The sequence below is a fragment of the Dendronephthya gigantea genome, unplaced genomic scaffold (assembly GCF_004324835.1).
Source record: "Dendronephthya gigantea isolate DGI-Jeju-01 unplaced genomic scaffold, DenGig_1.0 000051F, whole genome shotgun sequence".
Classification (NCBI taxonomy): domain Eukaryota; kingdom Metazoa; phylum Cnidaria; class Anthozoa; order Malacalcyonacea; family Nephtheidae; genus Dendronephthya; species Dendronephthya gigantea.
In genome coordinates this window covers 953,922-976,800 of record NW_021163061.1, presented here as the reverse complement: position 1 = coordinate 976,800, position 22,879 = coordinate 953,922, and the positions used below count along the sequence as shown (strand labels likewise).

Below are 22,879 nucleotides of genomic sequence, written 5' to 3'. Positions count from 1 at the left end.
ATTTCACAAATTTTCATCAACCCATGAGTATAGACTCTTGACATCTTTTATTCAAATTCAAAAACTCGTCACAATGAACACAACCTTATGATGCAAACTTTGGTATATTTTAAAACAACTTTCAGTATTTCAATCAATATTAACAATGTATAATAATAGATTATTCAGCATTCAAACAATTTAATTAAAATAAATTATATTTATTGATACGTTAGAAATAGTCCAAGACAATATGATATAAATGAATCTTGAGGGAGTTTTTTATTTTATCTTCCGACCAATATACGGATGAAGAGACTTTACTCTGGTAGATTTTGATAAACCAACTCTAAGTTTTCTTGTTTGTTTTGTCGCGTGATGTATTTGTGAAGAAGGTAAACCTGCGAAAAAGCAAGAATAGGAAAGATTGATTAAAACTGTATAAAAACACAGGCACTTCTAGAGTGATGGAAAACCCACTACCGGTGTGCACGATAGCGCTTTCTAAGCTTTCGTACAACCTTGGACCATTTTTTAATATTTTTTACGTCTGTTGCTTACAAGAGCTTTGTTCCGAGTCTGCGATGTTTTCACCTCTTCTGATTTCCATTTTCATTGTTGAACATTTAGACAGCTGGTTACATCCACCAGTTTCTTCAAACGGCTGGAAAACGTCAGAGACACACTGTGAGAAACGTAATAATAACATTCGCAGCTAGTGAAAACAAGTTTGGGATGAAGTCTTTTCCCAATATGCGGTTCAATAGAAGAATCAAAATTATTATAGTCATTGTGAGAAAGGCTAATTTACCTTTCGTTCAAGTGGTTTGTGGGTTTGTGAGGGGAAATCGTGTAGTGATTCTTCGTCAGTAGTGTCCATTATGTCCTCAGCTAGTGATGGAACGATGTGCGACGAGTTCGTCTTTGATCTGGTCATGGTCTGTTCCGGGGGGTGCATGTCTGGGACAACTTGGGAAATGCTGGTATTTTTTGGTGCGTTCCCCTCCGTAAGATCTCTGGATATTGATGGAGGAATGGAGCTTGTCTCATCTTGACAATCAAATTCTATGAGGATAATAAAACGAAAAATTCAAACGAAAGGGGTATTTTGTACGTATTTATCTGTTCTTAGGAAAAAAATAGGATTATTATTCAGAGGACTAAGACACTAAGTTACCCTACATCTTTAGAATGCTATGGAATATAATACCTGTCTCATTTTTCTTGACAGCAATTTCGTTCTTAAAACGACCATCTTGTAACTGAGAATTTCCAGAATCAGAATTGATCCTCAACGGAATATCTTTCTCTTGTTTTAACGCGGATTCCTCCTCAAACTCGACGAAATGATCCAAGGAGGATATAAACGATTGAATAACGTATTTTGTTGGTTTGCAGTCGTGAAGGCAGGGCTTCGTTAAGGCCGTATCGTTGCGGGGAAGAGCGAGGATATTTGACTCGAGAGATGGAACATCAACGATATCAATGTTAGGAAAAGTTATTTCCTCTCTTGTGAAACTGCGTGTTTGAAGAATGGCGCTCTCTTTAGTTGCTATTGGAGTCACTTGAATATCCTAAAGTTTGAAATAAGAAAATACATTCTTATATTAAAAGTTAAAACTGTCAGAGGCCAATTTGTTGTGACTGATGTGAACCACCCTATAATGAAAACTAAACCAGTTATTACTAGTGTAGTTCATCTTTTTGAAAACACCCACCTCGTTAAGGATCATACTGTTTATCATTCTTGTTCTACGCCACATTATCCTGCTTCCACACCTGACATGACTGACTGCTCTTGATGAAGATCTTGACGACGACAGCGTGATATCCATGCTGTCATCTTCCATGTTTCCTGAAGCTTCCCGTGTCTCTGAATCTGCTTCGGTCTCTCCCGTCTTCCATGTCGAAGCACTTGTTGCCTTCTTCTCTAAACGTTCACCAGCAAGATTGCATTCTTTCGCGTCTCCGGATGAAATCCTTCAGGGGTTTCCTTCCAAGCATCAAGCAGCGTATATATCACAGAAGGGAGTCTTGCTTGATGCTTCTGCATCATCATAGCAACGGAGGTCATCGAGTTTTCCCAGTTCTTACAGAACTTTCAATACCTCGATTTCCAGTCTTCCCGTTGGATGTAATATCCTCAACCATCAAACTCTCACTTTGTGTAGTTTTCTTCATATTCTCATCGTAATCCGATTCCAAACCATCTCCAAGTAGTTCCCTCTCATTTCCTCCATCTGGGTTTTCAACAAGGCTTTTGACTTCTACGGGGAGCATTTGCTCCACCGCCAAACTATTATTTTTCGAAGTATCATGCGTACTTCCAATAGAGTTAACATTCAAATCATCTTGAATGATTCCACTCATTCCATAATTTGTTGTCTCTACCTCCATTTTCTTCACATCATCATCTGGCAATCTAGATAGATCTTTCACAGTGGTTAAGTGGTCATCCATGACCTCACACGAGACTCCAAAATCTTCTCTTCCACTCTTTGTCATCACTGCTTCTATATTCGTTTCTACATCGCTATTTCCAGGTACCTCCTTCGCTTCTGTAGAAATTAGTTGGTCATCTCTGCACGTATCAAAGCCCTGAAATTCACCCACGGTAGGATTCACTGATGGCCATTTCTCGTCTATGGGATTCACAGAATCACCCAGACTGGTATCATCAGGAGTTGGTTCTGGATTCAGTATTTCAGACATGACATTCGCCTCCGCAGAAACAAGTAGCTCTCCTTGAAATCTCTCAGTGTTTTGTATATAGCTGAGGTTATCTTCATCTTCGTGTATTGCTGGATCACCGCTTTGTCGTCCGTCATCGTCATTCATAATCGCCGTAAGTTGCTGATCTTGTCGTTGCTGATCTTCATCAAGGTTGTCACACCTGTTAAGATTGGACACATCCAGAGCGGGGGGAAATGAAAAGTGGGGGGTAAAATTGGTGGTGAATGAGCTTAGGTGATGGGTCGTGTAGTCATCATAGGTGTTAAAAGGGACTTCCTGGTCTTGCAAATCATCTTCCTCATGATCTGAAAGTATTAACGTGTCATCATCGCTCTCATCATCGTCACTGATATCGTAGAATTTCACAGAAACAACATTTTCTGGGAAATGAACAGTTTTCTTTGCTTTCTTTCCAACTTTCTTTAGGACTGATATTGATTCCTTGTTTTCTTGGACAGTGACTGATTTCTCAGATTGACCAACGAAATCAGATGACACACTGGTGATCAAGGGAGTTTGTTTTTTCTTCGTGGATTCCTCCACGTCGTTCCCTTTCGCCGTCGATTGCAAAACTTGTGCAAACATATCTAAAACTGAAACGGTAGGTTCATGAAATCAAGGAGTCCAAGATACATGGACACTTCCTAGTACGGGCTTCACTATATCTCCTAATAGTATACCAGATTTGGACACCAGTAGGCATCATATGAAGGCCATCTACCCTCTCTTGAGTATGCCAAGCTTGTATAATTTTACTCAAATATAACACCTAGATTATTACCTCGCTCATTTTGCAGAGTTTGTTTAGTAATTTGATCCTTGAACCCAATAGCTGGCCAGACGAATGTTTTCCCATTGAAGAATTCTGCTAGAAAATTGTCCAAATGGAATAATAGTATAGTCTATAGAGCTTCTCTAAGCTCTATTTTCTTTGACAATATAAAACCCCGAACAAGACATTGTTTTTCGCTAGCTTACCTTGCTTGTCAGTTTCACACCGTATGCCCCAAGATGAAGTCAAAGATGGCGTACACCCTGCTTTATTAACTACGCTTTCCTTTGAGGCAAGCTTGGGTTCTTCTGCATGACCTGTCTGTTCCAAACTCGCTTGAGGTACAATAAATACACCCGAATGTCCAACGTTTCGGCTTTCGTCTGTTTGGGAACCATTCGTTTCGCTTTCCTGGGAGGGTACAATTTGGCCTGGGGCTTCCACTGTTTGTGATGAAGTCAACTTTGCACCGTTTCCCGAGCAGTTTCCCTTTGAAATTTCGTCTTTTGTATTCAAGGCTTTCTCTCTGCCATCTGAATGCAGACTTCCTGTGTCTATTTCATGAATCGCTGCCTCCATTTCACTTTCCATCGCCCTTTAAATCATGTAAACAAACTTTACCAAGGTGATATCACAAGGCAACGTCAGTCTTCACTGTTTTCTTTTGCCCTTGCACATCTCAACAGCCTCATGACATCCGCCACTAACGCCGAAAGCTTTATACGTTATGTAAAGTATAGTTTCAGTCCATTAAACAAGAAGAAAAAGAGGGAAAATTGCAGAAAAACTAAGAAAAACACTTGTTTTTCTCGTACTTGAAGAAATATGAAAATATTTTGTGCTTTGGCGGGAAAATATCACGTGACAATATCATAGACAATACAACTGAACTCTGAGTAAACTGGAACGATGTCATAAGATAAACATGCCCACACTTGCCAGAAAAAAAAGTCTGAGCTGAGTTTTTAGCCCGAAATACTCGTGTTAAGCATTTCTGCTCAAAGCTTAGAAAGAATGCATAAAGGCGTTAATCATTCATTCATATTAAAAACTTTTTGAACATAAATCGTGTCTATAAAAGCTGTTGGAGTCGCATATTGTTTTTCTCGTTGTTTTTGAGCAAATACCTGGTCGGCTAATATACCTTGATATGCCAAGTACCTGTTGCGCGTCGCAGGCAAGTTGCTTTGGAAAAACAAAGCAGGTTAAAGCGGGAATACACTGACGAATGCGTCTAGTTTGGCATCTTTTATTAGCTTCGAATATAAGCAAGAAGTGAAGACAACTCGACTCTCATCTTTCGCCTTTTCAAATGGCTTCCTACACGGACAGAATGAAGGGAATCCAGGATGTGGATTATGAAGAGGCGTTTAGAAACGTGAAGGATGATTTGCGCTACCAGTTAATCTGGGTCTACTTCAAAGACGAGCCAGATTTTGTAAAGATTATTGAAGATGATGATGCATATGACCGGATTTATGGTGAGCTCATTTGAAAGTTTTTTACCTCGTTTGCAAGCTTGCTGGATTTCCTATCCTAGCACCTGTCAAACCATATTTATTTAAAGCTGTTAAAATTCGTCGAGCTTCATTGACCAGAACTCGCTTTTTGCATAAAAATAACCGGATACCTCGGTACAAATTTGAACTCTGAATATACAAACACGCATTTTCAATACTGTCAAAGTACCTCGGTTGATTATGAGAAGACACTAATCGTTTTAAATCATTTTTTTCTTTAAGCTGAGGTTCTGGACAGCGAAGGATTCCGAGACGAGTATGCTTTGCATTGCCGTCGTCGTTACGTGGTCCGTTTTATTGGAGTTCTTTACGAGTACGGCGAGAAATTTCCTCCTCGAATTGGAAATCGCGTCGCGATGGAACTCGGAGTCAAGAATATCTCGTACTACCTCAAACGTTCTCCAGATTATAATTTGACCAATCTTCAGCGACTGAAGTTTTATAACAAGGCTCTTAAGATGGAGATGATGATGTTGCAGGAAGATCTGGAATGGAACGATGATCTTAATGATGATATGTTCAATGAAATACAACGTTTTGAAAGAAATGTGGAGCGCGAGAGAGAAGAAAATGAGAGGTTGGTTTAATCGACATCTTTTTTCCTGATAGCCTGGCTTTAGGAGGATAAATTTGACAGGAAAATCAATTCAGTTGTTTATGCTAGATTCTCAATTCATAAAGGGATAGTACTGAGTGCATCTGTTGGTCATAGTTTTTACAGTTCCCATCACTTAACCATCATTAGTCTGGCTATAATAATTCACAAGAAATGACATCCTCGCTCGCTTGTCGTTTGTACTCCACAACTGAATGAACTCCAGGCAGGGGCCGGTTGTATCAAGCCTATTTATCAATAGCTTAAACGGTGGATAAGTCAAAATTAAATAACACTCTTACATCTCTCTTGAATGAGTCAACTTGAATATTATGCACTGTCAGCACTGAATATGTAGTTGTAAACAATATCTTTGTATTAAGGTTAAAAACATTTAGTTTGCTTGTTGAATAAAACGATAGACTTGCTTTCTATTTTGAACTTATCCACCGTTTAAGCTATAAACAGGCTTGATACAACCGGCCCCAGATCACCACTGATCTACGTCATTTATTTACAGGCTACTTCTCAAAGGCAAAGCTAGGAAGGCAGAAATTGAATTGCTCGAGTTTCGACTTCTGAAAGAGTTTGGTGTTGAACCGCAAAAAGAGGCGAGACAGAAGAAAGTTAAGAAAATTCCACCAAAGCGAAAAGGCGACAAAAAAGACGAAGATTTGGGCAAGAAGGCTGGCGCTGGGAAGTCTGGGGCCAGTCGAGGATTTACTAAAATTTCCGAAGATTAAAACTCACAAGAAAAACTTCACTGAAATGAACTTCATAAAATATTATTATCCAATGAAAAGAACTCTGCATTTAAGGACAAATCTTAAGAATTAAAGCACTGACTCATTTCTTCAACGTTTTCCACAATTTTAGGTCTTCAAAATAAACTTCTTCATTAAAGTTCTTCATTTTGTGTGCAGCATATGAACGTATAAATAAATAAATGTTTTGTAATCAATAAAGCGGCTCGCTTTTTGACTTGTTAGTTTGTATCCGATCTTAATTGATTAACAGCTTGAATCGGTTTTGCGGTACATACAAAGCAGGCAAACATTCAACAATGTCGCACTTCCCGGCAAACTGTAATCGGAAAAACCGCAGATTTTATGGTATTTTTATTCAGACGTCGAACCGCTTTCCATTAAGTTCACCTTTCCCTAACAAGCTCCCAAAGTCTTTCCATCGCATCTCTTAAATCAACTTATTCACCTCTTGTTACCCAATACTTCCTTTTTCTTACAAGGGATCACTTGGCACTAAAGGTTTCCTATCAGCTATCTATAGTCTATACCATCACCAGCTTCTTTTTCTACAAGAAGCAGTCCTCTGAGATAGTCCGCTAGCTAACCTGACAACCTCAACATGAAGACCGACCATCTTGATGCAAAAGCTGTTATATTTCGCGCGGAACCTCAATATAAAAGCCGACAGGAAGGGAATGCCGCATGTTTCATAAAAACCTCAAGAAAAAAGCCGAAAACAAAATCATGGTCGCGTTGTTTTGTTTCCACCTGCTTTGTTTTGGCGTCGCAAAATGTGGAAATAGCCTGCATTTCAGAGTCGTTCAACACAGTCTTTGCATCGAACCAGAACATCACAGCTCGTTCCATCGTTTAGCCATCATTCTTGTAGCAAAAACATGGATTTACACGGCAATATCTTCAAAGTAGCCACGGTCGAATGCGATTTCTCGTTTGTTGAGGTCATCGAGGGCGAAAGAGACGAGTTAAGAAAAAGATTCCTTGAAGTTTATTTCAGAGATGAACCGACTTTGTATGATCTGATAAATGACGATGATAAATGGGAGGAATACTACCGTAAGTACCATAGTTTGTCTAGGCGATATCTTGCAATAAAAGACCGTTTTAAGCGGCTGTCGTATAGATATTTCAACAGGTGTGCGTCATTCCTAAATGCTGTATCATTTGTAGCAGTTTGTTTGGCTGTTTATACTGTCTATCTTAAACTGCTTTTCGTGTGGGTCAGGTAGGCTAGATTTCCACTTGTAGAGATGGATGGTTCGATAGCAAAATCTTTACGCTAAGAGACACTCTCTGAAGGTACAAGAAAATGCAACAAATAGCCTCTAGTTAGTTCACAACATGGTCAAATGTGATACAATTCAGAGGGCACTTATTACGGTTTAAAACTTGTTTCATATCTTTTTGTGCTTTTTTAGACGAATTAGTGACAGAAGACGAACCACGGGAATTATTCGAGGACCATTTTCACCGACAATTGGCGCACAGATACGGAGGAACCCTGGCCGGTCGGACTACGGTCAAACCCGAGAATATAGTTCGTCAGATCTCGTTGTTCGTCGGAACCTACTACATCGCATCCTACATCAGATCCAAGGAGCTTCTTCTCAGCCCAGAGAACGACCTCAAGTGCGCGAACATCATGTTGAAAATTGAAATACGTTCGCTTGGTAAAGATTTGGAACGGAGGGATGACCTTTGCGATGATTTGTTGAACGAGGTCTACCGTCACGAGAAGAAGATTGACGAGAAAGCAGCCGAAAATGACGAGCTTATTTTGAAAAACAAAAGCCGGCTGGCAAAGATTAAAATCCTCCGAGAACAGTTGAGGAAACTTGGTGGCGGAGAAAAGGACGGAGGAGGAAAGTGCGGTGGTACTACAGACCCACCCCCGGGTAAAGCTACCTCGACGAAATCCAAGGAGAGGTCAGGGAAGAAGAAGGCAGACAAAAAGGTCGTTTCGGATTCTACAACAACAAGTGATGATGAGAAATGACTATATGATGGTGATGTTAGCAGTGTTGTCGCGTCGGCCGTCAATAGTCCAATCTCGATAAAGAATTTTGCAAAAATTAGGCAGATATATTTTGACTCATCTTCTTCGGGATATGATTCAGGATTTGAACAAACTGCTTAATAAATGCACTTTGATATAGTTTCTCCGGAGTTTTACCACAGCTGTAGTTTAATTTAGCACTTAATTTTACCTTTTTATTAGGCAGTGGGTCAGTATAAATTTTAGAATAAAACTAATACAATTATCGCAACGAAATACATACTGTAGAGTGTAGGTAATAATTTGTTTTCAATATTCACGCGATAGCCATATGCATTTTAAAAACTTAGTTTTTAAGATTCTGGCAAGTTTGGTCTTAGGAATTGCCTAAGTTGGATATCTTTACCATTGGCTTTGAAGTACACAAGTTTTAAATAGTTCTTTCAATTTTTCTGTAGAATAAAAAGATTTTTAAACGTTTTTTTGCTATTTGATATATTTTTCAATGACTTGAATTGAATTCTCTTGTGTGTGATTGGGGCTTAACCATCCAGAAGTTCAGAAGTCAGAACTCTCTCTCGTGTATCTAATGGTAACGTGACCTGTTCCCAGGATTACCACCGTGACCATCACGTTTCGTATACCCGGCTCCTTGTGAAGGACGGTAGCTACTAGGATTGTTAAAACCTGAAAAAAAATGTTAAAATATTAGCAAATAACTTCCGGATTACCTCTAAACTTTCATCAGTATCTTTACCTGGTCGGTCTTTTCCTGAAGGTGACACACTAAATCCTTGTACACCATCGTTGGATGGGTTCTGTTGCTAGAAATAAACGATGATTCAGTTTAGACTTCTAATATATCAGAAATGATCATGGGGGAAGGTGAACTAACTGGAAGGGAATGAATGGAAGAGACAGAATGACTTGACGATGATAAACAGAAAGGATTATTGAGCATTTAAAAATGGAAGAAAGGATCTGAGGAAGCAAAGAAAAGGATGAGACAATGGAATGAGAAGATTATGGAAGAGTCTGGACTAAGTGAAAATGATGGAGGATAATTTTAACTGATATTAAGATGAGGCAAGATTGATGGTTAAACAATTGAAAAGACTCGTGAATAAGACAAAATGATGTGGTACCATATTTTGTTGCATGAAAGGTGGTTGTGCTGGTGGAGGCGGGGGTGGGATGGTGGAGTGTCCACTCGTCATTCTGTTGTCAGACATTTGAGGGGTTCCAAATGATGGGAAATTTCTGTCCACAGGAGGAAATTGATTGCCACTGGGTTGAGGAGAATTAGGACCATGGGATCCATGAACTTGCTGTCGTAGGTTCCGTTGAGGGTAATTCTGGATAAAGAGAAAATATGGATCAATTAGAACCCCTTCCTGGGTCCAATAACAAAGCAAATTCAAAACATTTCCAGATGGTTTCAGCATGCAATAGATACCTGTCGGAATTGATAACTTGGATTCATGCTTTCTGCAGGACCTTGCATTCTGTTGTTTGGCATTGGAGGAAATGGCTGTTGTATGCTTGAAGAGGGATATATCTGAACGGGTGGGGGAGAGGGGCTCTTTGGTCTTTTCATACCTGCGTTTGTAACAGGGTGAGATTTATATTGAAATAATTGCAACAGAGGGTATCAATCAAGAAGGTAGATATACTCGAATATAAACTTGATCATATGTGCAATTAGTTTGTAAACAATCTGTTTGCATAGATTTGCCTTTACAAAGGCAAATGATTTCACAGAGAGAAAGAGCCCCAGACATGATACAATTATGGAGGGACGGAGGGGGGATTTTCTCAGGTAATCCTGCCCAGCAATCTCTTTTAACAAATCATATCTTTGACTACCTGGACGAAAAGGTGAAATCATCATTCCTGGTCCTGGTCCAATGCCAGGATGATGCATAAATGGCGAGAGATAGCCATGCATTTGTGTTTCTTTTGCTTCTCTTTCCTTATTTACTAAACTTTTCACTTCTTCAAAGAGTTCGTGTTTTTTTTCTTTCAATTTGACGAGCATCGTCTCGAGTTCTGCTAGTTCTGTCTGAACGCTGTTCAATTCTTTCTCCTTTTCCATTCGTATTTGTCGAGGAGACGGTTTTACAGGACTTTTTGGTTCAATATCGAGCGTTTCTTCTTCAGGCAGTGTTTGGTTGTCAACGGGTACATCACTACTTGCAATTCCATTCTCGTATGTGTCTTCTTTCAATCTTTTCCTTGCGATATACGACCCTAAAGCACGATACTGCGCTTCGGTTAAATGCTTTCTTTCATAAGTTATTAAACTCGGCATTTTCATTGCAAAAAACCAACTATTTTTAATTTATTTTCTTCGATTTGTTTTGTATATTGACTCCTTGCTCGATTTTTATGCAAAGTTATAATTTGGGGTAGTGACGGGGGGTGAAATAAATGGAGATTTGTCTCAGTAATAACTAAAGTACCCTCAGATTTCACCTCATTTATGTGTCTTCACCCCCCTGCATCTGTTGGCAACCATGTTTGGTCAAAAGAAAACACCTCGTCCAAGCTCTGGGCAAAGGAAACATGACTTAGGAATGGTAAATACAAAAATAAAATATATCCTATGTGTAATATCGATAGCTCTTCCCCCTACACTGCATTTGTTAAAAACAACGAATTTAGTCTGACTTTCGTTAGGATGTTCCCCCATATTTTAAATACCACTGTAGAATTCCTAGCTAAAAATGTATTGTTTTTGATGTTATTTCGGTATAAGTGATGATCGCGTTTTGAAATTTTATGTGAAAAGTTGCAGGGGAACAGTATAAGTTATACATAAATAATTCTGTCTATCACCTATGAAAATGTTCATAACTAACTGAGATAAATATTACCCAAACCAAGGACCATCTATATAAGACTATTACCTGATATCGTCGGTCTACAATGTGAAAGGAACCAGCATTAGCCACAATTTTAATAAGTTTATCATTCATATCACTTCCTTATTTTCAAAGGTGATCTGAAAATGGAGTAAGATTTTACCAGGCGGTCGACGTCATTTCATGTAACATTTGTCAATGTTTTCAGCTAAATTTTTCTAATATTTCAAGTATATTTAGTTTGGTATAGGTATGGATTTTGACCCAACCGCAGGAATGGGTGATGCTGAAGATGACGATGATGCTGATTTTGAAGCTGAGCTTGCAGCCTTGCAGGGAGGTGGAGCTCAAAAGAAGCCAACAAGACCTAAAAAAAGTATGTGTATGGTTGGTTATGATTTTCAACTATTAAAGCTGGATTTTGTAGGTTGAGTTCAGAGCTAAAATTGTGCAAAATTATTGCAAGTATCATACAGGAATTTTCATCCACAAGTCTTAATCCATATTCTTTCTGATGTAAATTAAAACAAGGAATTATAACAACTAGGGGAATCAATAACCTTACCTGGGTAATCTCTTAATAAAAGTTTTGTTTTCATCTAGAGCATATGGATATATCTGCAATTGATGCAATGGCAGCTGAGTGTATGAAAGACGTGGATGACGTCAGCGATGATGATGATGTTAACGATGCTGATTTGATGGTAAATATATAAATATACATCCAATGAAATACATTTTACCTTGTAATCAGCTCAGACCTTAACCTAGATGTACATACCTTTAGGTTGCAACACTATATACTTGTTAACTAGGGTAATTGTGTTTATTATTCATATATTCTTTCAGGCGGAATTGGAAGGTCTCAGCCCAATGGACAGTGGAACGTCTTTGGACAAAACACCTGCCCTGATCCCATCACAAAAATCAAATGAAAGCACCTCAACAGATAAAGCTCAGGTACCATTACAATAAAGTACTTTCGATAAACTCTTTTCTGTGTTGAAAGAAATTCAAGAGGTGTGATGTTTGAAAATGTGGGTGAGGTTATGTGGCCCCCTCCCCCCCCTTTGGTTCCTGTGGTGCTAACCTAGTCTGTTTATTCCAGGGGGGTGATGTTTCTGTCATTGCTGAAAGAAAGAAAATGTACGAAATGGCAATAGCAAGTGCAGAAAAATCTGGGGAAGGTGGAAAAGCCAGGAGGTACAAGAGAGGACTGAAGGTAAAAATAAATGTTTCTGTTTGGTTTAGTTTGTATGGACAAAAGAGAGAGTACACTAGGTTGATTCCTTTATTTGTTGTGTTCTTCTTTGCTGTTTAACAAGTCCAAGACATTTGAATGCAAAAGGTCTATTGTTTCTCTTAGGAAATTGAGAAGATGTTGAAATCTGCTCAAAATGGAAAAGCAGTCAACATGGCTGAACTTCCCCCTCAGGTTGCAGTAGGTTGGTAGTGGTTGTCATGTCATGATATTCACCCTTCTCTTTACACTTGTGTATGTGGCATGTTGCAAGTGTACATTGTTGAAATGTGTTTACTATGTGAAAGGCCTGAGTACTAGACCATTCTTACTGTAGGAGGAGATAAGCCAGCACCAGCTCCAACACCTGCACATCCCCCAATGTCCTCTGATACACCCACACAACCACTCATTGACCTTGGGACTCCTGAAGCTAGCACAAGTGTCAAGGCTAACCAACCTTTACCCACAGTACCAGCGAAACCACAGACACCGCAGAAAAACACCAGTGCACCAGAACCATTGCCTCGATCAAAACCACCAACTCCACAGACAAAAGCCAATGCTCCGGAACCATTACCACGAGCCCAGGCAAAACCCCAGCCTAAACTACCAGAATCTCAAGTAAAACCTCCTGAAACTTCAAGTGATGTAGCGGAAACTGTCAAGGGCCTAGCATTAAAACGAGATCAATACAAGATTGCTGCAAGGAACAGCAACAGAGACGGCGATAGGGAGTCGGCAAAAACATATCTTCTCATATCAAAGGTATATCATTTAATCGGGTATGCAACGCTATTTACAAATGGGGTGGTTATATGTAACTCTGAAGGACCCTCGCTAAGGTTTGTGTTGTCTGTTTAGAATCAAATGTGGTATAACAACTGCCTAAATAGACAAAACACTTCTCGATGTTTCGACCTGAGGGCCTTCGTCAGGAGAGTTAGTTAGTCATACTAACTCTCCTGACGAAGGCCCTCAGGTCGAAACGTCGAGAAGTGTTTTGTCTATTTTAGGTAGTTGTTATACCACATTTGATGCTAAGTTGTTTGAAGACGCTGCCACGCTGCTCCCTGGTTTTATTATTTGTCTAGGAGTTTGATATTGTCATCCAAGCAGTGAAAGACGGTAAAGAAGTTGATCTCAGTCAATGCCCTCCACCTCCGCCTGGATTTCCAGGTGAGAACAAATTCAGGCCTTAAACCCACTACAAGCTACCACTGTGTCTGCTCAGGGATGATGGAGAAACCCCCTTGTACATATATCAAAGTTTTAAATGTTTTTGTTCGTGTGACAGTTTAATGACAAATTGTCTTTTTCAAACCACATTAGGTGGACCTTCAACGAAGCCTATCCCATCAGGTCCCTCACAGTCCTCAACTGCTGGTGCCCAAACTCCTACGCCCGCTGACGTCAGTACTTCAAGTTCAGCCCCAGCCCCTCCCGCCGCTCCAAAGACGGTTCTCGAAGCGCTCGAACAGCGACTGGAGAAATATCAATCTGGAGTGCGCGACGCTGAGAAAGAAGGGAATTCTGGGAAGGCGAGGAGAATGAACAGAATTCTGAAGGTAGGATAAACTCTGAAACACAGGAATGAATGCTTCCTCGCTGTTATTGATTGCTTGAAAGGCGAATTTAAAATAAGTTGCTGTAAACCCAGATGATTCATCTTTCTTATTGTTTTCTTCCAGCAATATCAAGACGCTATTCGGGACTTCAAGGCGAAGAAACCACTCAATCTTGAAGATCTACCAACACCTCCTGGTTACCCTCCTTTTCCAACTGAACCACCACCCCCCCAGGCAACGGTAAGCTGCAATGATTTACCTTCACTTTGACCTCGTTTGAAATAGACAAACTACAAATGAGTTTATTCATAAAAAGCAGTGTTAGGAATTAAATAGAGTGTTTTTTATTGAAAGGTTTCGGCTTTTGTTGCTTGTCCGCTCGGACAGAGTTCATTGTATTTCCCCCATTTACCGTAAGATGATTCTTTAGGCGCCCCGCCAACCAGCCGCCGTCCCAAGCCAATCCCCAGCGGCCCCGAACAAGCCCGCACCAGTAAAGCGTCCAGCCCCACCAGCCGCGGGTGGAGCAGGTGGTAAACCCGCACCAAAAGGAAGAAACGAAAAGGAACTACAGTTTTTGATCGATCGTCAGAAAGAGTTCAAGATGGCTGCGTTGAAAGCTAAGAAGCAAGGTGATCTGGATCAAGCAAGGAGCCATCTTAAAACGACCAAGGTAGAGTGATCTTTTGCGGTAAAGACCGAGTCTAATTCTTGAAAACAATGTCTTGGCTTGCATATTTCACTGGGTTTTGAAAAGCGTTCATTTTTTACCCGCAGGGATTTGATGCTATGATCGAGGCCGCTAGGAATGGTCTACGCGTAGATCTCACCAAGGTACCGGAGTCTCCGTTGTTGGGTCAGAGTCTCCCGGGATCAATCGCCGCGGACAGCGATTTCGTCACAGTTCAAGAGGGAGATTGCACCCCAGAACCCAGCGGCCGCGAGGAGACGTTTGCGAGCCTGGAGAAGGCTTTGAAATCTCAGTACGAGGTTAGCAACACAGCGTCTTGAAATACAGAAATAATTATTAACAATTATTGCAAGAGGTTGAATGAACGATGATTGGATTGAAGAATTATTTATTTGTTTTCTAGATGTGCAAAAACAACACTGCTCACTACTCTAAGATTGGAGATCTTGAAAACTCGAAAAGGTAGCGACTCAAAATAACAGCTGATCCTAAAGGCTTTCAACTTTTCGTTTTAACCATTGCTGGTGTATATTAAAATGTGCAGAAATTACTTTCCCTCATTCCAGGGACTTTATTATTCATGGTTTGTTAAATTCTCTGTCTTTTTTAAGGTTTGAGAAACTGGCGTTGAACTGCAAGAAAGATTATGATTCATTACAAAGCGCCTTTAAACATGGCAAACCCCCGCCTAGATATCATTACGAGAATAGGACGTTTAGTATTGTCAGGTATTTATTATTTATTTAATTTTTTTTTTTTTGCTTTGCCACTTGGATACAAGATACAGTAATGGAATTAACACGAACAGCACAAAATTAATACAAATGCATGAATATTCACAACTGATAATCGTGGCAGAGTTTTGCTACAGCTCACGCCAATTACAGCAGCCTTTCAAAAAGTACAGTGTATATGCAGATAACACTACTCCTTGAATTAACTTTGCAAATCACTCAATTCATTCCTACCATCTTCTTTCTTGCTGTCATTTGCAGGTCAAATACGGACATGGGCGATCAGGATTGTGAAATAAATATCATAAAATGTATAAACATTCCTCTACCGTCTGGTAAGTACACAGCGTATCTTAAATAACCCATAGTTACGTGTTGTTGTTTTAGACTCCCCTTGTCTTAGACCTCTGACCATCTTTTAAGGTTACAGCAAGGAGGATATGAAAGTTTACGTGTCCTACGAATTTCCATTTCCAAACGTAAGTGTTTAATTTAGTGAAGAAGGAACGTCTCAGAGTCGGCACTTGCCGTTAAGGGGTCGGTTTACGAATGCCTGGGTAGCGCTATCTACACTGGATAGTGATTTTGTCTACCGTTTTAAAGAAGTTTGAAAAGCAATGAAGTCACAATTTGGAGCTAACTGTCACCAAAAAGAACCTCCAATTTAAGAATACTAACGTTTAATCTGGTTATACCGAACAACAGGCTATTTTAGAGCGATTGAAAAACCACTAACTAGTGGAGGAGCGCTATCCAGTTTTCGTACAACCGCCCCCAGGAATTTAGCATCTTTCTGTACACAACTTGTCTTAGTTTTGCGGGGTAACGTAATATTTTATTTCCTCAACAGGATCAGCCCCAAGCTGGTTTTACTGAAACAGTTAAACATTCCATAAATCCAGGTGAAGCAGAAGAGTTGAGGAGAAACGTCTTCATTCTTTCCAATATACCTAATTTGTGCAGTTACGCTGAATGTTTTTATTATTTTTCAGAGTTTCAACAAAAGTTTAAGTTATCGATTGACCGAAAAAATCGGTCCCTAGCGAGAATATTTCGACGGCAAGGAGTTAAATTTGAAATAAAGTATTCCAGGTGTGTGCATGGGCAGAGAATTGCATGTTTTGTTGTTATATTTGACCCTCACTGCAGTCGAAAGATGATAACTCCTTATTCTTCTCTTTTCAGAGGATTTTTAAAAGGTGACAAATCGCTTGGTCAAGCTGTTGTGAAACTTTCTTCGTTTGATAACAGATGTGAAATTCACGAATGTGTTGATGTAAGACATCACTTGATAAATACACCATACATTATTCGTATTGTGGTCTCTCATGCACAAGAATCTGTATATATTCAGTGTAATTTTTCACGAAGTCATATTATATATCACATCAGGAGAATATGTTTTAGCCTGTGTATTCCTTTTATCTATAGCTGATGGACCCTGAGAAAGGTCGCAAGGCTATTGGCGGGAAAATCGAGGTGAAAATTCGTATACGCGAACCATTGACGGATAAAGATGTTGAAATCCTAACTCAGAAATGGCTTGTGATTGAAGCTTTTGTCGCGCCTTCGAACCGAGTGAGTTCTGTATAGATAACGATTACCGATACTTCATGGTATACCTTCTATTCTACTTTTAATCCAATGTCTGACATATAACGATTTCTCTTTCAGCCAATAAGCGCCTCGTCGGGCAAGGTAAGAGCCATTTTCTTATCAACGTAATTTATCATAGAATGTAAAGTATAAAATGCAAAGGGGTAGATTGAAAAGGAATTAAGCGTGCTACATTACAACAATTCTGTACTATGCCTTTCTAGGCTTTATTTATTTGAATATTCGAGTGAGTTATTCTATTTTTCTTCCAGGTGGAAAATGCAAGTGTTGGAGGAAGGGGAAAAAGTGCAAACGTGTAGGTATACTGTTTAATGTTCTCGTGAGAAAATTACCGTCGTTCGCCGCATGATTAAATTGCGATAGAAAGCTCTTGAGAAATTCTTTCACAAGCCAACAAGATTTTATTTCTGTTGCTTATATAGATCTAAAGTTTGTACAATCGAGTGATGCTTATAAACAGCCTAAAATTGTAGGAATATATTTATATGTTTAATACTGTAGATAGAAGAATAAATTAACCATTTTATACTAAATTTCTATCAAATGTCTAATCAATTTATACTAAATACTAAATGTATCCACGCATAGGATTAAAATATAGTATAATTATGAATACACGGCTAACCCTTGCACGTTACTTACATGCATTCGCGGGCACCTTTGGTGAAGTGCATGAAGATTGTTTAAAGTTATTATTCATCTCGGAGTGATCTACAACACAGTGAATCTTACATTGTTTTTCTTGGATATTTTTAGACTAAGGTGATTTTTATTATCGCAAATGTTATAACTAAACAAAGCAGTTGTGCCGTACGGTGCAATAATTCACATCAATACAGTGTCTGTCGGATATGGCCGCTGAAGATTGTGTTGAAGACCAAGTTTTCTAACGAGATTTTCAATGAATAGAACCACGGTTTTCAAGTTTATTTCTCAGTCAAAACAATGTGTACATAATTATTTACAAACAAAATGTTGCCAAAGACATTTGATTTTTCAGTCAAAAATAGCAAAAGAAACGTCCGTTTAACGGGTGATTTAAACTAGTATGACTTTGATTTGGATGCTTTTTAAAAGTCCTATTTAATTAATTTGCCATAATTAAATATGATTCAGCGTTTGGGAAGGGACGACAACGACGACTATAGGATAATTCTTGGTATCCGTTGATAAATTACAGTAGACTCCTAGGGATTCTTGTGTACATCAGGTACCAATGGATCTATATTCGTTACTGGACTCGTCATCACTTGAGTCCATATCTCCGATGTAAGATCGTCGTCCTTTGCAACAGGATACGAGCAAACCAACTGCAAATGCCTGCATGTAGACAAGGAATTATGGTTGAACAGTTGGATTCATCAACTGAATATGTCTTCAAAATTTAAATACCTAAATGTTCGTCCATTCTTATGGGAGAGGTACTGTTAAAATACCGTTGCAAATTTCATGCGAGAATTCGAAAATCAAGCCTGTGGCTCTGTGATCCGATATTACCCGACTGGGCATCCAGCCAAGCTGAGAAACTGAAGAAAAGTTCATGCGGTGGTAAACTCACCAGAAGAAACACCCACGTTCCCCAGAAATCACAAACACCAAAGAACCAAACTTTATAAAAGAATCTTGAGAGAAGAACTGAGATACGACTCATTGTGCAGTGCTCTGGTGAAAGAAATTTCATAAAAGGATGATTAGAACACGCTCGGACGCAATTTAAGAGCACGAAATATGGCTCTTGCACACGCAAGACTCACCCTTCGACACGCAAGACTCACCGTTTGACACTTTGGTGGAACAATCGTACGTTTTCGTTGTAAAATTTCCATGTGTCGTGGTATTTCCTGTTCTGGTTGTGTTGGGAAACACCTTTAACAAAGAAAACTTTGTTATGTATTTCTCGCACTGAGAATTCAATGCATATCTCTTAGTGATCCAGAATATGAATATCTCTTATTGATGGAAGTGGATTTCTGAACGTTGTGAAAACCTTAGGTGGGGTTAAGCTAGAGAAACACTTGTAACGTCGTGGACTATTAAAGGTGATATTCCTATACCTTGATCTGGTATTTTTGATTACCATACATCAAATACTGAGGTGCCAACGACATGAGTATCACGTTGATTGCTAACACCACGTACATCAGAATAAACACGAAGAAGAGCAGAGCCTGGGGCAAAGTTTTACGTGGACGTATTTTATAAAGCTTGGATTCAAGTTAAAGAAACTGAACAGAAAATACGCGACCATCCTCGTCCCCAGGGCCTAGCTCCGTTGCTCTCCATGACATACTCTACAATGGCTTCAGAGTCCATGTCAACTCGAGTGGTTTAATCTGACTCAAACACATAAAACGCTTTTGGACAGTGAAAAGAAAGTTTCCCCAAGTGATTTTTAATGATTGTAAAGGATACTTTGAGGCAGAAAAAGCGAATTCCAGTCTTTCTCATTCCGACCATCGTGCAGAACACAAAGTAAAAAACGATTCCGAAAAACAGACAATAGTCCACGGGAAATACCTGGAAAGGCAACAAAATTACTCGGGATTTGGATAGGATTTAGTTTCGTTTTCGGTGCGTTAAGTTTTCTAAACGAGAATACCGCGCATTAGAAGAAAAGTGATTACCAGTTGTGCGTACAGCATGACTTTGTTGACTGGGTTGACGAATTTCGGATCAGGAAGCGAATAGCCATATTTATAGCCAAGAGAATGCAGTGCTTTGTCGATCCTAGAAAGAAGATTGCATGTTATTTCACGTTCTACTGCTTTCATCAATTTTGGGTCCAGTTAGGATCATCTCTTATTGATCCAGTGTTACTACAGGAGGAAACCTGAACTAAACTAACTTTATTTATACTGGATAGCTCTATCAGTTCTAAACTGTTCTTCCTAGAGGTCCAGTAAGGATCATCTCTTATATTGATCCAGTGTCACTACAGGAGGAAACCTAAACTAAACTAACTTTATTTATACTGGATAACTCTATCAGTTCTAAACTGTTCTTCCTAGAGGTCCAGTAAGGATCATCTCTTATATTGATTCAGTGTCACTACAGGAGGAAACCTAAACTAAACTAACTTTATTTATACTGGATAGCTCTACCAGTTCTAAACTATTCTTCCTAGAGGTCCAGTAAAGAACCTACCCGGTGATTATAAGCGATACGACTATCAACAAAGCCAAAAGGAAAAGAAAGATTCCCAAAACGATTTGAAACGGTCGAAATAAAACAAAACAGTTTTTGCAATATTTGGCATCAGCGTCAGCCAGTTTGCCTTGTCTCCGACCAATCAAACGCTCTTCGTCTTCGAGCTTCGTCAATTTTGAGCGATCGCGCGACGACATCCGACGTTTACCGACGTATTTGTCCGTCAACAAGTTAATCTGTGATTGGAGGTTCTCACGTCTTGCGTTCAAGGAATATCTCTCATCCTGGCGAAAAAATAAACTATATGGTTCAAACGGAACTGGAAATCCAGCAAAAACAACAGAGATATATACGAATATAGGGAAAGAATTAGCGAGTTAACATGGATAGCTCATCTTGAGAGATGGTTTTTGGAATATCCGAGATGATTTGCTTTAAGACTGACCGTTGATGTTTGGTAAAGATGACGTTATTCTAGTCTGATGGTGCGTTTTAAACTATCATTTATTTATTGCATACCTTAATGCTTCTGTAGCCTTTTATGAGCTCAAGAGGAAGAACAGACATGCCATATGCCTAGACAACGGGATATCAAGAAAAAATACAATAAACTGCAATGCCTCTGTGACATACCAGTTATGTTACGATAGTGTTGTGTTGCAATTGAAAAGGAACCAAATTTCTGCTTGAAAAAATGTAGAAATGGGTTCATCTGTCTCGACTTAAAAAAGGCCCCACTCTACCCCAGTGGCTAAAATGCCTTGGGAAATGGCCTGAGCTACACACTCATGGGTTCATTCTTACTGTGTACGAGATGATGGAAAGCAGACCAACAAATGTGAGAAGTCCAATGGTAAACGTCAATGCTGTTTCTCCATCTGAATTAAAATAGGTATGATTTCAATGTTTTTGTCTGGAGGGTGTACCTGTATAGCTTTCCCAGTAAATCAATTGCTGGGAAAAATATTGCATTTACTAAGAAATTTTCATATTTATCCATTAGATAATTCATGTTTAATAGAAATGTTTACATACGAGACGTTTTTATTTCGTTCTTGAGGTAGTTCAGTTTATCATCCCATTCGGTGACGTTCTTGGGCGGATGTTTTAGAGGAACAAAACTCCTGCAAAATTAAACTTTCATCAGTGTAATTGTTAATCCTGGCCTTCGTCTTCCCAATATATTTCTGCCTTTTTACCCAATGAGAAGAATTATTGATGCGGCCAGAATAAAAACCAAGGTGTACTTCATTGCTCCGCACATCCTCTAGAAATATAAACCAATGATATTGCACAATGAGAAAGAAACAATACATAACGAAGATGGCAATGCACATAACGAGTTTCTAATGACTGCAGTCGCACTCATAACAAGTGTCTCACACTTTGACATTCTTACCATTTTGCATGTGACATCATCATCTTGTTCTTCGAAGTAGAAATACATGAATGGCAGGATTAAGAAGAGGAACAATATCACAACCGAATAAAGACCTAGAAATAAATACAAGCAAAGTTCTTTCAACACAAACAGGTGATCTAATTGTCAATTATGTGCAAGAAAGGGCATCAGTTAAACCATCACCTGATGGTACTCTCTGTGTATACGAAGGGTTGAATGACAGCGAAATATCACTAACCGTAGTATGTATAACTAATGTTATCTTCAAATAAACTCCTCTCACTTAAATTAGCTGCCCAGCTCTATAATTAATATAACAAGCAAACACAAATCAGGAAACATCATTACATGACCTTAGAGAAGATTGGGTTATAGCATGCTTTCACCTTGAATGTTCCGTCGGTATTTTTCATGTAGGAGACCAGGAAAATGTCCAAAGGTACCAAAGCTGATGTCACCAGTGTAATGGTTAACGCAATGATTGATGTGATGGTGGTTGAGAGCTCTGACTCCAAATGATCTTGATAGTAACGTACATAGATCCATGAAAACACAAAGATTACCTAAATTGTATTCAAACATTTGACAACGGTTGTTTCCAGTTGCGTTTGCTAAATGATTTCTCTGTCACGAGACTCAAACACGAAATATAAAGGTAATTATGACCGCAAGATCTAGCTTGCAGAAACGACAATTGTATTTGAGATGGCTAGTTTTACTACGATTCTACAATTTTACGGTATCATTATAATAAACTAGCATATAAAACAGTTCATATTATTGAGTGTATATCTTCAATAAGTTCATTGATTCGTGCAAAAACATTGGGTAAAATTGCGCACTTGCATGTCATGATAAATATAGCTAAATTGCATCACAACGACTTACGAAAATGACAACAACGAAAGGAATCCAGCCATGGATCAGAACTAGATGAGGTATACCCATGATTAGCGGCGGAAGAGATGTTTTACTACAAGAATAAACAAAAATAGAGAATGCTGTTTTGTTTATGTTTTCTTTATTTTCTTTTCAAAGTGAAAACTATAGTACAAAGTCAAAACCACTGAGCTCTAATGAAAACCTGTAGTATTTCGCCACTGAGCTCTAATGAAACTGTGGTATTTCGCAACTGAGCTTTAATGAAAAACTGTAGTGTTTACCACTGAGCTCTAATGAAACTGTAGTATCTGTATCTCGCCATTGAGCTTTGAGGTATTTCTGGCTAAGTTACGCATACTTTGAAGGATTTCATTA

At 39.0% G+C, this 22,879-nt stretch overlaps 7 protein-coding genes across 10 annotated transcripts; 3 read left to right on the top strand and 4 right to left on the bottom strand.

Annotated features, from left to right (window-relative positions):
- Nucleotides 1-467: 467 nt before the first annotated feature.
- LOC114528832 lies at nucleotides 468-1,998 on the bottom strand. The gene is made up of 4 exons (XM_028550547.1): nucleotides 1,698-1,998; nucleotides 1,190-1,553; nucleotides 791-1,044; nucleotides 468-643 (listed from the first exon to the last, which is right to left on the bottom strand). The coding sequence occupies exons 1-4, from the start codon at nucleotides 1,827-1,829 to the stop codon at nucleotides 524-526; spliced, it is 870 nt and encodes a 289-aa protein (XP_028406348.1). The 5' UTR covers nucleotides 1,830-1,998; the 3' UTR covers nucleotides 468-523.
- A 29-nt stretch (nucleotides 1,999-2,027) lies between these two features.
- LOC114528829 lies at nucleotides 2,028-4,572 on the bottom strand. Of its 2 annotated transcripts, none has more exons than XM_028550543.1 (2): nucleotides 3,691-4,572; nucleotides 2,028-3,580 (listed from the first exon to the last, which is right to left on the bottom strand). In XM_028550543.1, exon 2 carries the CDS (start codon nucleotides 3,295-3,297, stop codon nucleotides 2,050-2,052), a length of 1,248 nt encoding a protein of 415 aa, XP_028406344.1. In that variant the 5' UTR covers nucleotides 3,298-3,580; nucleotides 3,691-4,572; the 3' UTR covers nucleotides 2,028-2,049. The 2 variants fall into 2 exon arrangements, with proteins under 2 accessions (XP_028406344.1, XP_028406345.1); XM_028550544.1 differs by having other exon boundaries at nucleotides 2,028-3,577.
- Nucleotides 4,573-4,681: 109 nt separating this feature from the next.
- LOC114528830 lies at nucleotides 4,682-6,467 on the top strand. The gene is made up of 3 exons (XM_028550546.1): nucleotides 4,682-4,965; nucleotides 5,227-5,581; nucleotides 6,120-6,467. Exons 1-3 carry the CDS (start codon nucleotides 4,797-4,799, stop codon nucleotides 6,340-6,342), a joined length of 747 nt encoding a protein of 248 aa, XP_028406347.1. The 5' UTR covers nucleotides 4,682-4,796; the 3' UTR covers nucleotides 6,343-6,467.
- A 676-nt stretch (nucleotides 6,468-7,143) lies between these two features.
- On the top strand, nucleotides 7,144-8,497 carry LOC114528813. The gene is made up of 2 exons (XM_028550528.1): nucleotides 7,144-7,419; nucleotides 7,782-8,497. Exons 1-2 carry the CDS (start codon nucleotides 7,242-7,244, stop codon nucleotides 8,357-8,359), a joined length of 756 nt encoding a protein of 251 aa, XP_028406329.1. The 5' UTR covers nucleotides 7,144-7,241; the 3' UTR covers nucleotides 8,360-8,497.
- Nucleotides 8,498-8,566: 69 nt separating this feature from the next.
- LOC114528836 (pollen-specific leucine-rich repeat extensin-like protein 1) lies at nucleotides 8,567-10,772 on the bottom strand. Its single transcript, XM_028550555.1, has 5 exons — nucleotides 10,226-10,772; nucleotides 9,816-9,958; nucleotides 9,505-9,714; nucleotides 9,117-9,183; nucleotides 8,567-9,046 (listed from the first exon to the last, which is right to left on the bottom strand). The coding sequence occupies exons 1-5, from the start codon at nucleotides 10,674-10,676 to the stop codon at nucleotides 8,946-8,948; spliced, it is 972 nt and encodes a 323-aa protein (XP_028406356.1). The 5' UTR covers nucleotides 10,677-10,772; the 3' UTR covers nucleotides 8,567-8,945.
- Nucleotides 10,773-10,839: 67 nt separating this feature from the next.
- On the top strand, nucleotides 10,840-17,917 carry LOC114528833 (coiled-coil and C2 domain-containing protein 1-like). Of its 3 annotated transcripts, none has more exons than XM_028550549.1 (23): nucleotides 10,840-10,938; nucleotides 11,464-11,599; nucleotides 11,827-11,927; nucleotides 12,073-12,183; nucleotides 12,332-12,445; nucleotides 12,590-12,668; nucleotides 12,801-13,231; nucleotides 13,558-13,642; nucleotides 13,796-14,031; nucleotides 14,155-14,271; nucleotides 14,462-14,704; nucleotides 14,809-15,021; nucleotides 15,126-15,184; nucleotides 15,334-15,450; nucleotides 15,718-15,791; nucleotides 15,880-15,935; nucleotides 16,307-16,358; nucleotides 16,449-16,548; nucleotides 16,642-16,732; nucleotides 16,888-17,034; nucleotides 17,131-17,154; nucleotides 17,325-17,368; nucleotides 17,830-17,917. In XM_028550549.1, the coding sequence occupies exons 1-23, from the start codon at nucleotides 10,876-10,878 to the stop codon at nucleotides 17,837-17,839; spliced, it is 2,703 nt and encodes a 900-aa protein (XP_028406350.1). In that variant the 5' UTR covers nucleotides 10,840-10,875; the 3' UTR covers nucleotides 17,840-17,917. The 3 variants fall into 3 exon arrangements, with proteins under 3 accessions (XP_028406350.1, XP_028406349.1, XP_028406352.1); XM_028550548.1 differs by having other exon boundaries at nucleotides 17,496-17,884; XM_028550551.1 differs by having other exon boundaries at nucleotides 17,325-17,372; nucleotides 17,496-17,884.
- A 68-nt stretch (nucleotides 17,918-17,985) lies between these two features.
- Nucleotides 17,986-22,664, bottom strand: LOC114528835 (probable lysosomal cobalamin transporter). The gene is made up of 15 exons (XM_028550554.1): nucleotides 22,511-22,664; nucleotides 22,009-22,185; nucleotides 21,861-21,924; nucleotides 21,620-21,714; nucleotides 21,420-21,487; nucleotides 21,256-21,344; nucleotides 21,025-21,098; nucleotides 20,740-20,796; nucleotides 20,218-20,504; nucleotides 19,698-19,800; nucleotides 19,486-19,590; nucleotides 19,128-19,277; nucleotides 18,849-18,939; nucleotides 18,632-18,735; nucleotides 17,986-18,393 (listed from the first exon to the last, which is right to left on the bottom strand). Exons 1-15 carry the CDS (start codon nucleotides 22,568-22,570, stop codon nucleotides 18,280-18,282), a joined length of 1,638 nt encoding a protein of 545 aa, XP_028406355.1. The 5' UTR covers nucleotides 22,571-22,664; the 3' UTR covers nucleotides 17,986-18,279.
- Nucleotides 22,665-22,879: the final 215 nt, after the last annotated feature.

Excerpts from the sequence above, each read along its gene's own strand:
- LOC114528813 (XM_028550528.1), top strand. The coding sequence starts at position 7,242 with ATGGATTTACACGGCAATATCTTCAAAGTAGCCACGGTCGAATGCGAT. Across the intron at positions 7,420-7,781 it reads TAAATGGGAGGAATACTACC|ACGAATTAGTGACAGAAGAC; the intron begins GTAAGTACCATA and ends GTGCTTTTTTAG.
- LOC114528833 (XM_028550548.1), top strand. The coding sequence starts at position 10,876 with ATGTTTGGTCAAAAGAAAACACCTCGTCCAAGCTCTGGGCAAAGGAAA. Across the intron at positions 11,928-12,072 it reads TTAACGATGCTGATTTGATG|GCGGAATTGGAAGGTCTCAG; the intron begins GTAAATATATAA and ends ATATTCTTTCAG. Across the intron at positions 17,155-17,324 it reads TAAGCGCCTCGTCGGGCAAG|GTGGAAAATGCAAGTGTTGG; the intron begins GTAAGAGCCATT and ends TTTTTCTTCCAG.
- LOC114528829 (XM_028550543.1), bottom strand. The coding sequence starts at position 3,297 with ATGTTTGCACAAGTTTTGCAATCGACGGCGAAAGGGAACGACGTGGAG.
- LOC114528832 (XM_028550547.1), bottom strand. The coding sequence starts at position 1,829 with ATGGAAGATGACAGCATGGATATCACGCTGTCGTCGTCAAGATCTTCA. Across the intron at positions 1,554-1,697 it reads ACAGTATGATCCTTAACGAG|GATATTCAAGTGACTCCAAT; the intron begins GTGGGTGTTTTC and ends TTCAAACTTTAG. Across the intron at positions 1,045-1,189 it reads TGTCAAGAAAAATGAGACAG|AATTTGATTGTCAAGATGAG; the intron begins GTATTATATTCC and ends TTATCCTCATAG.
- LOC114528830 (XM_028550546.1), top strand. The coding sequence starts at position 4,797 with ATGGCTTCCTACACGGACAGAATGAAGGGAATCCAGGATGTGGATTAT. Across the intron at positions 4,966-5,226 it reads TGCATATGACCGGATTTATG|CTGAGGTTCTGGACAGCGAA; the intron begins GTGAGCTCATTT and ends TTTTTCTTTAAG. Across the intron at positions 5,582-6,119 it reads GAGAGAGAAGAAAATGAGAG|GCTACTTCTCAAAGGCAAAG; the intron begins GTTGGTTTAATC and ends ATTTATTTACAG.
- LOC114528835 (XM_028550554.1), bottom strand. The coding sequence starts at position 22,570 with ATGGGTATACCTCATCTAGTTCTGATCCATGGCTGGATTCCTTTCGTT. Across the intron at positions 21,099-21,255 it reads GAACGAAATAAAAACGTCTC|ATGGAGAAACAGCATTGACG; the intron begins GTATGTAAACAT and ends ATTTTAATTCAG. Across the intron at positions 18,940-19,127 it reads ATCAAAAATACCAGATCAAG|GTGTTTCCCAACACAACCAG; the intron begins GTATAGGAATAT and ends TCTTTGTTAAAG.
- LOC114528836 (XM_028550555.1), bottom strand. The coding sequence starts at position 10,676 with ATGAAAATGCCGAGTTTAATAACTTATGAAAGAAAGCATTTAACCGAA. Across the intron at positions 9,184-9,504 it reads CTTTCATGCAACAAAATATG|CAACAGAACCCATCCAACGA; the intron begins GTACCACATCAT and ends GTTTATTTCTAG. Across the intron at positions 9,047-9,116 it reads TTCAGGAAAAGACCGACCAG|GTTTTAACAATCCTAGTAGC; the intron begins GTAAAGATACTG and ends ATTTTTTTTCAG.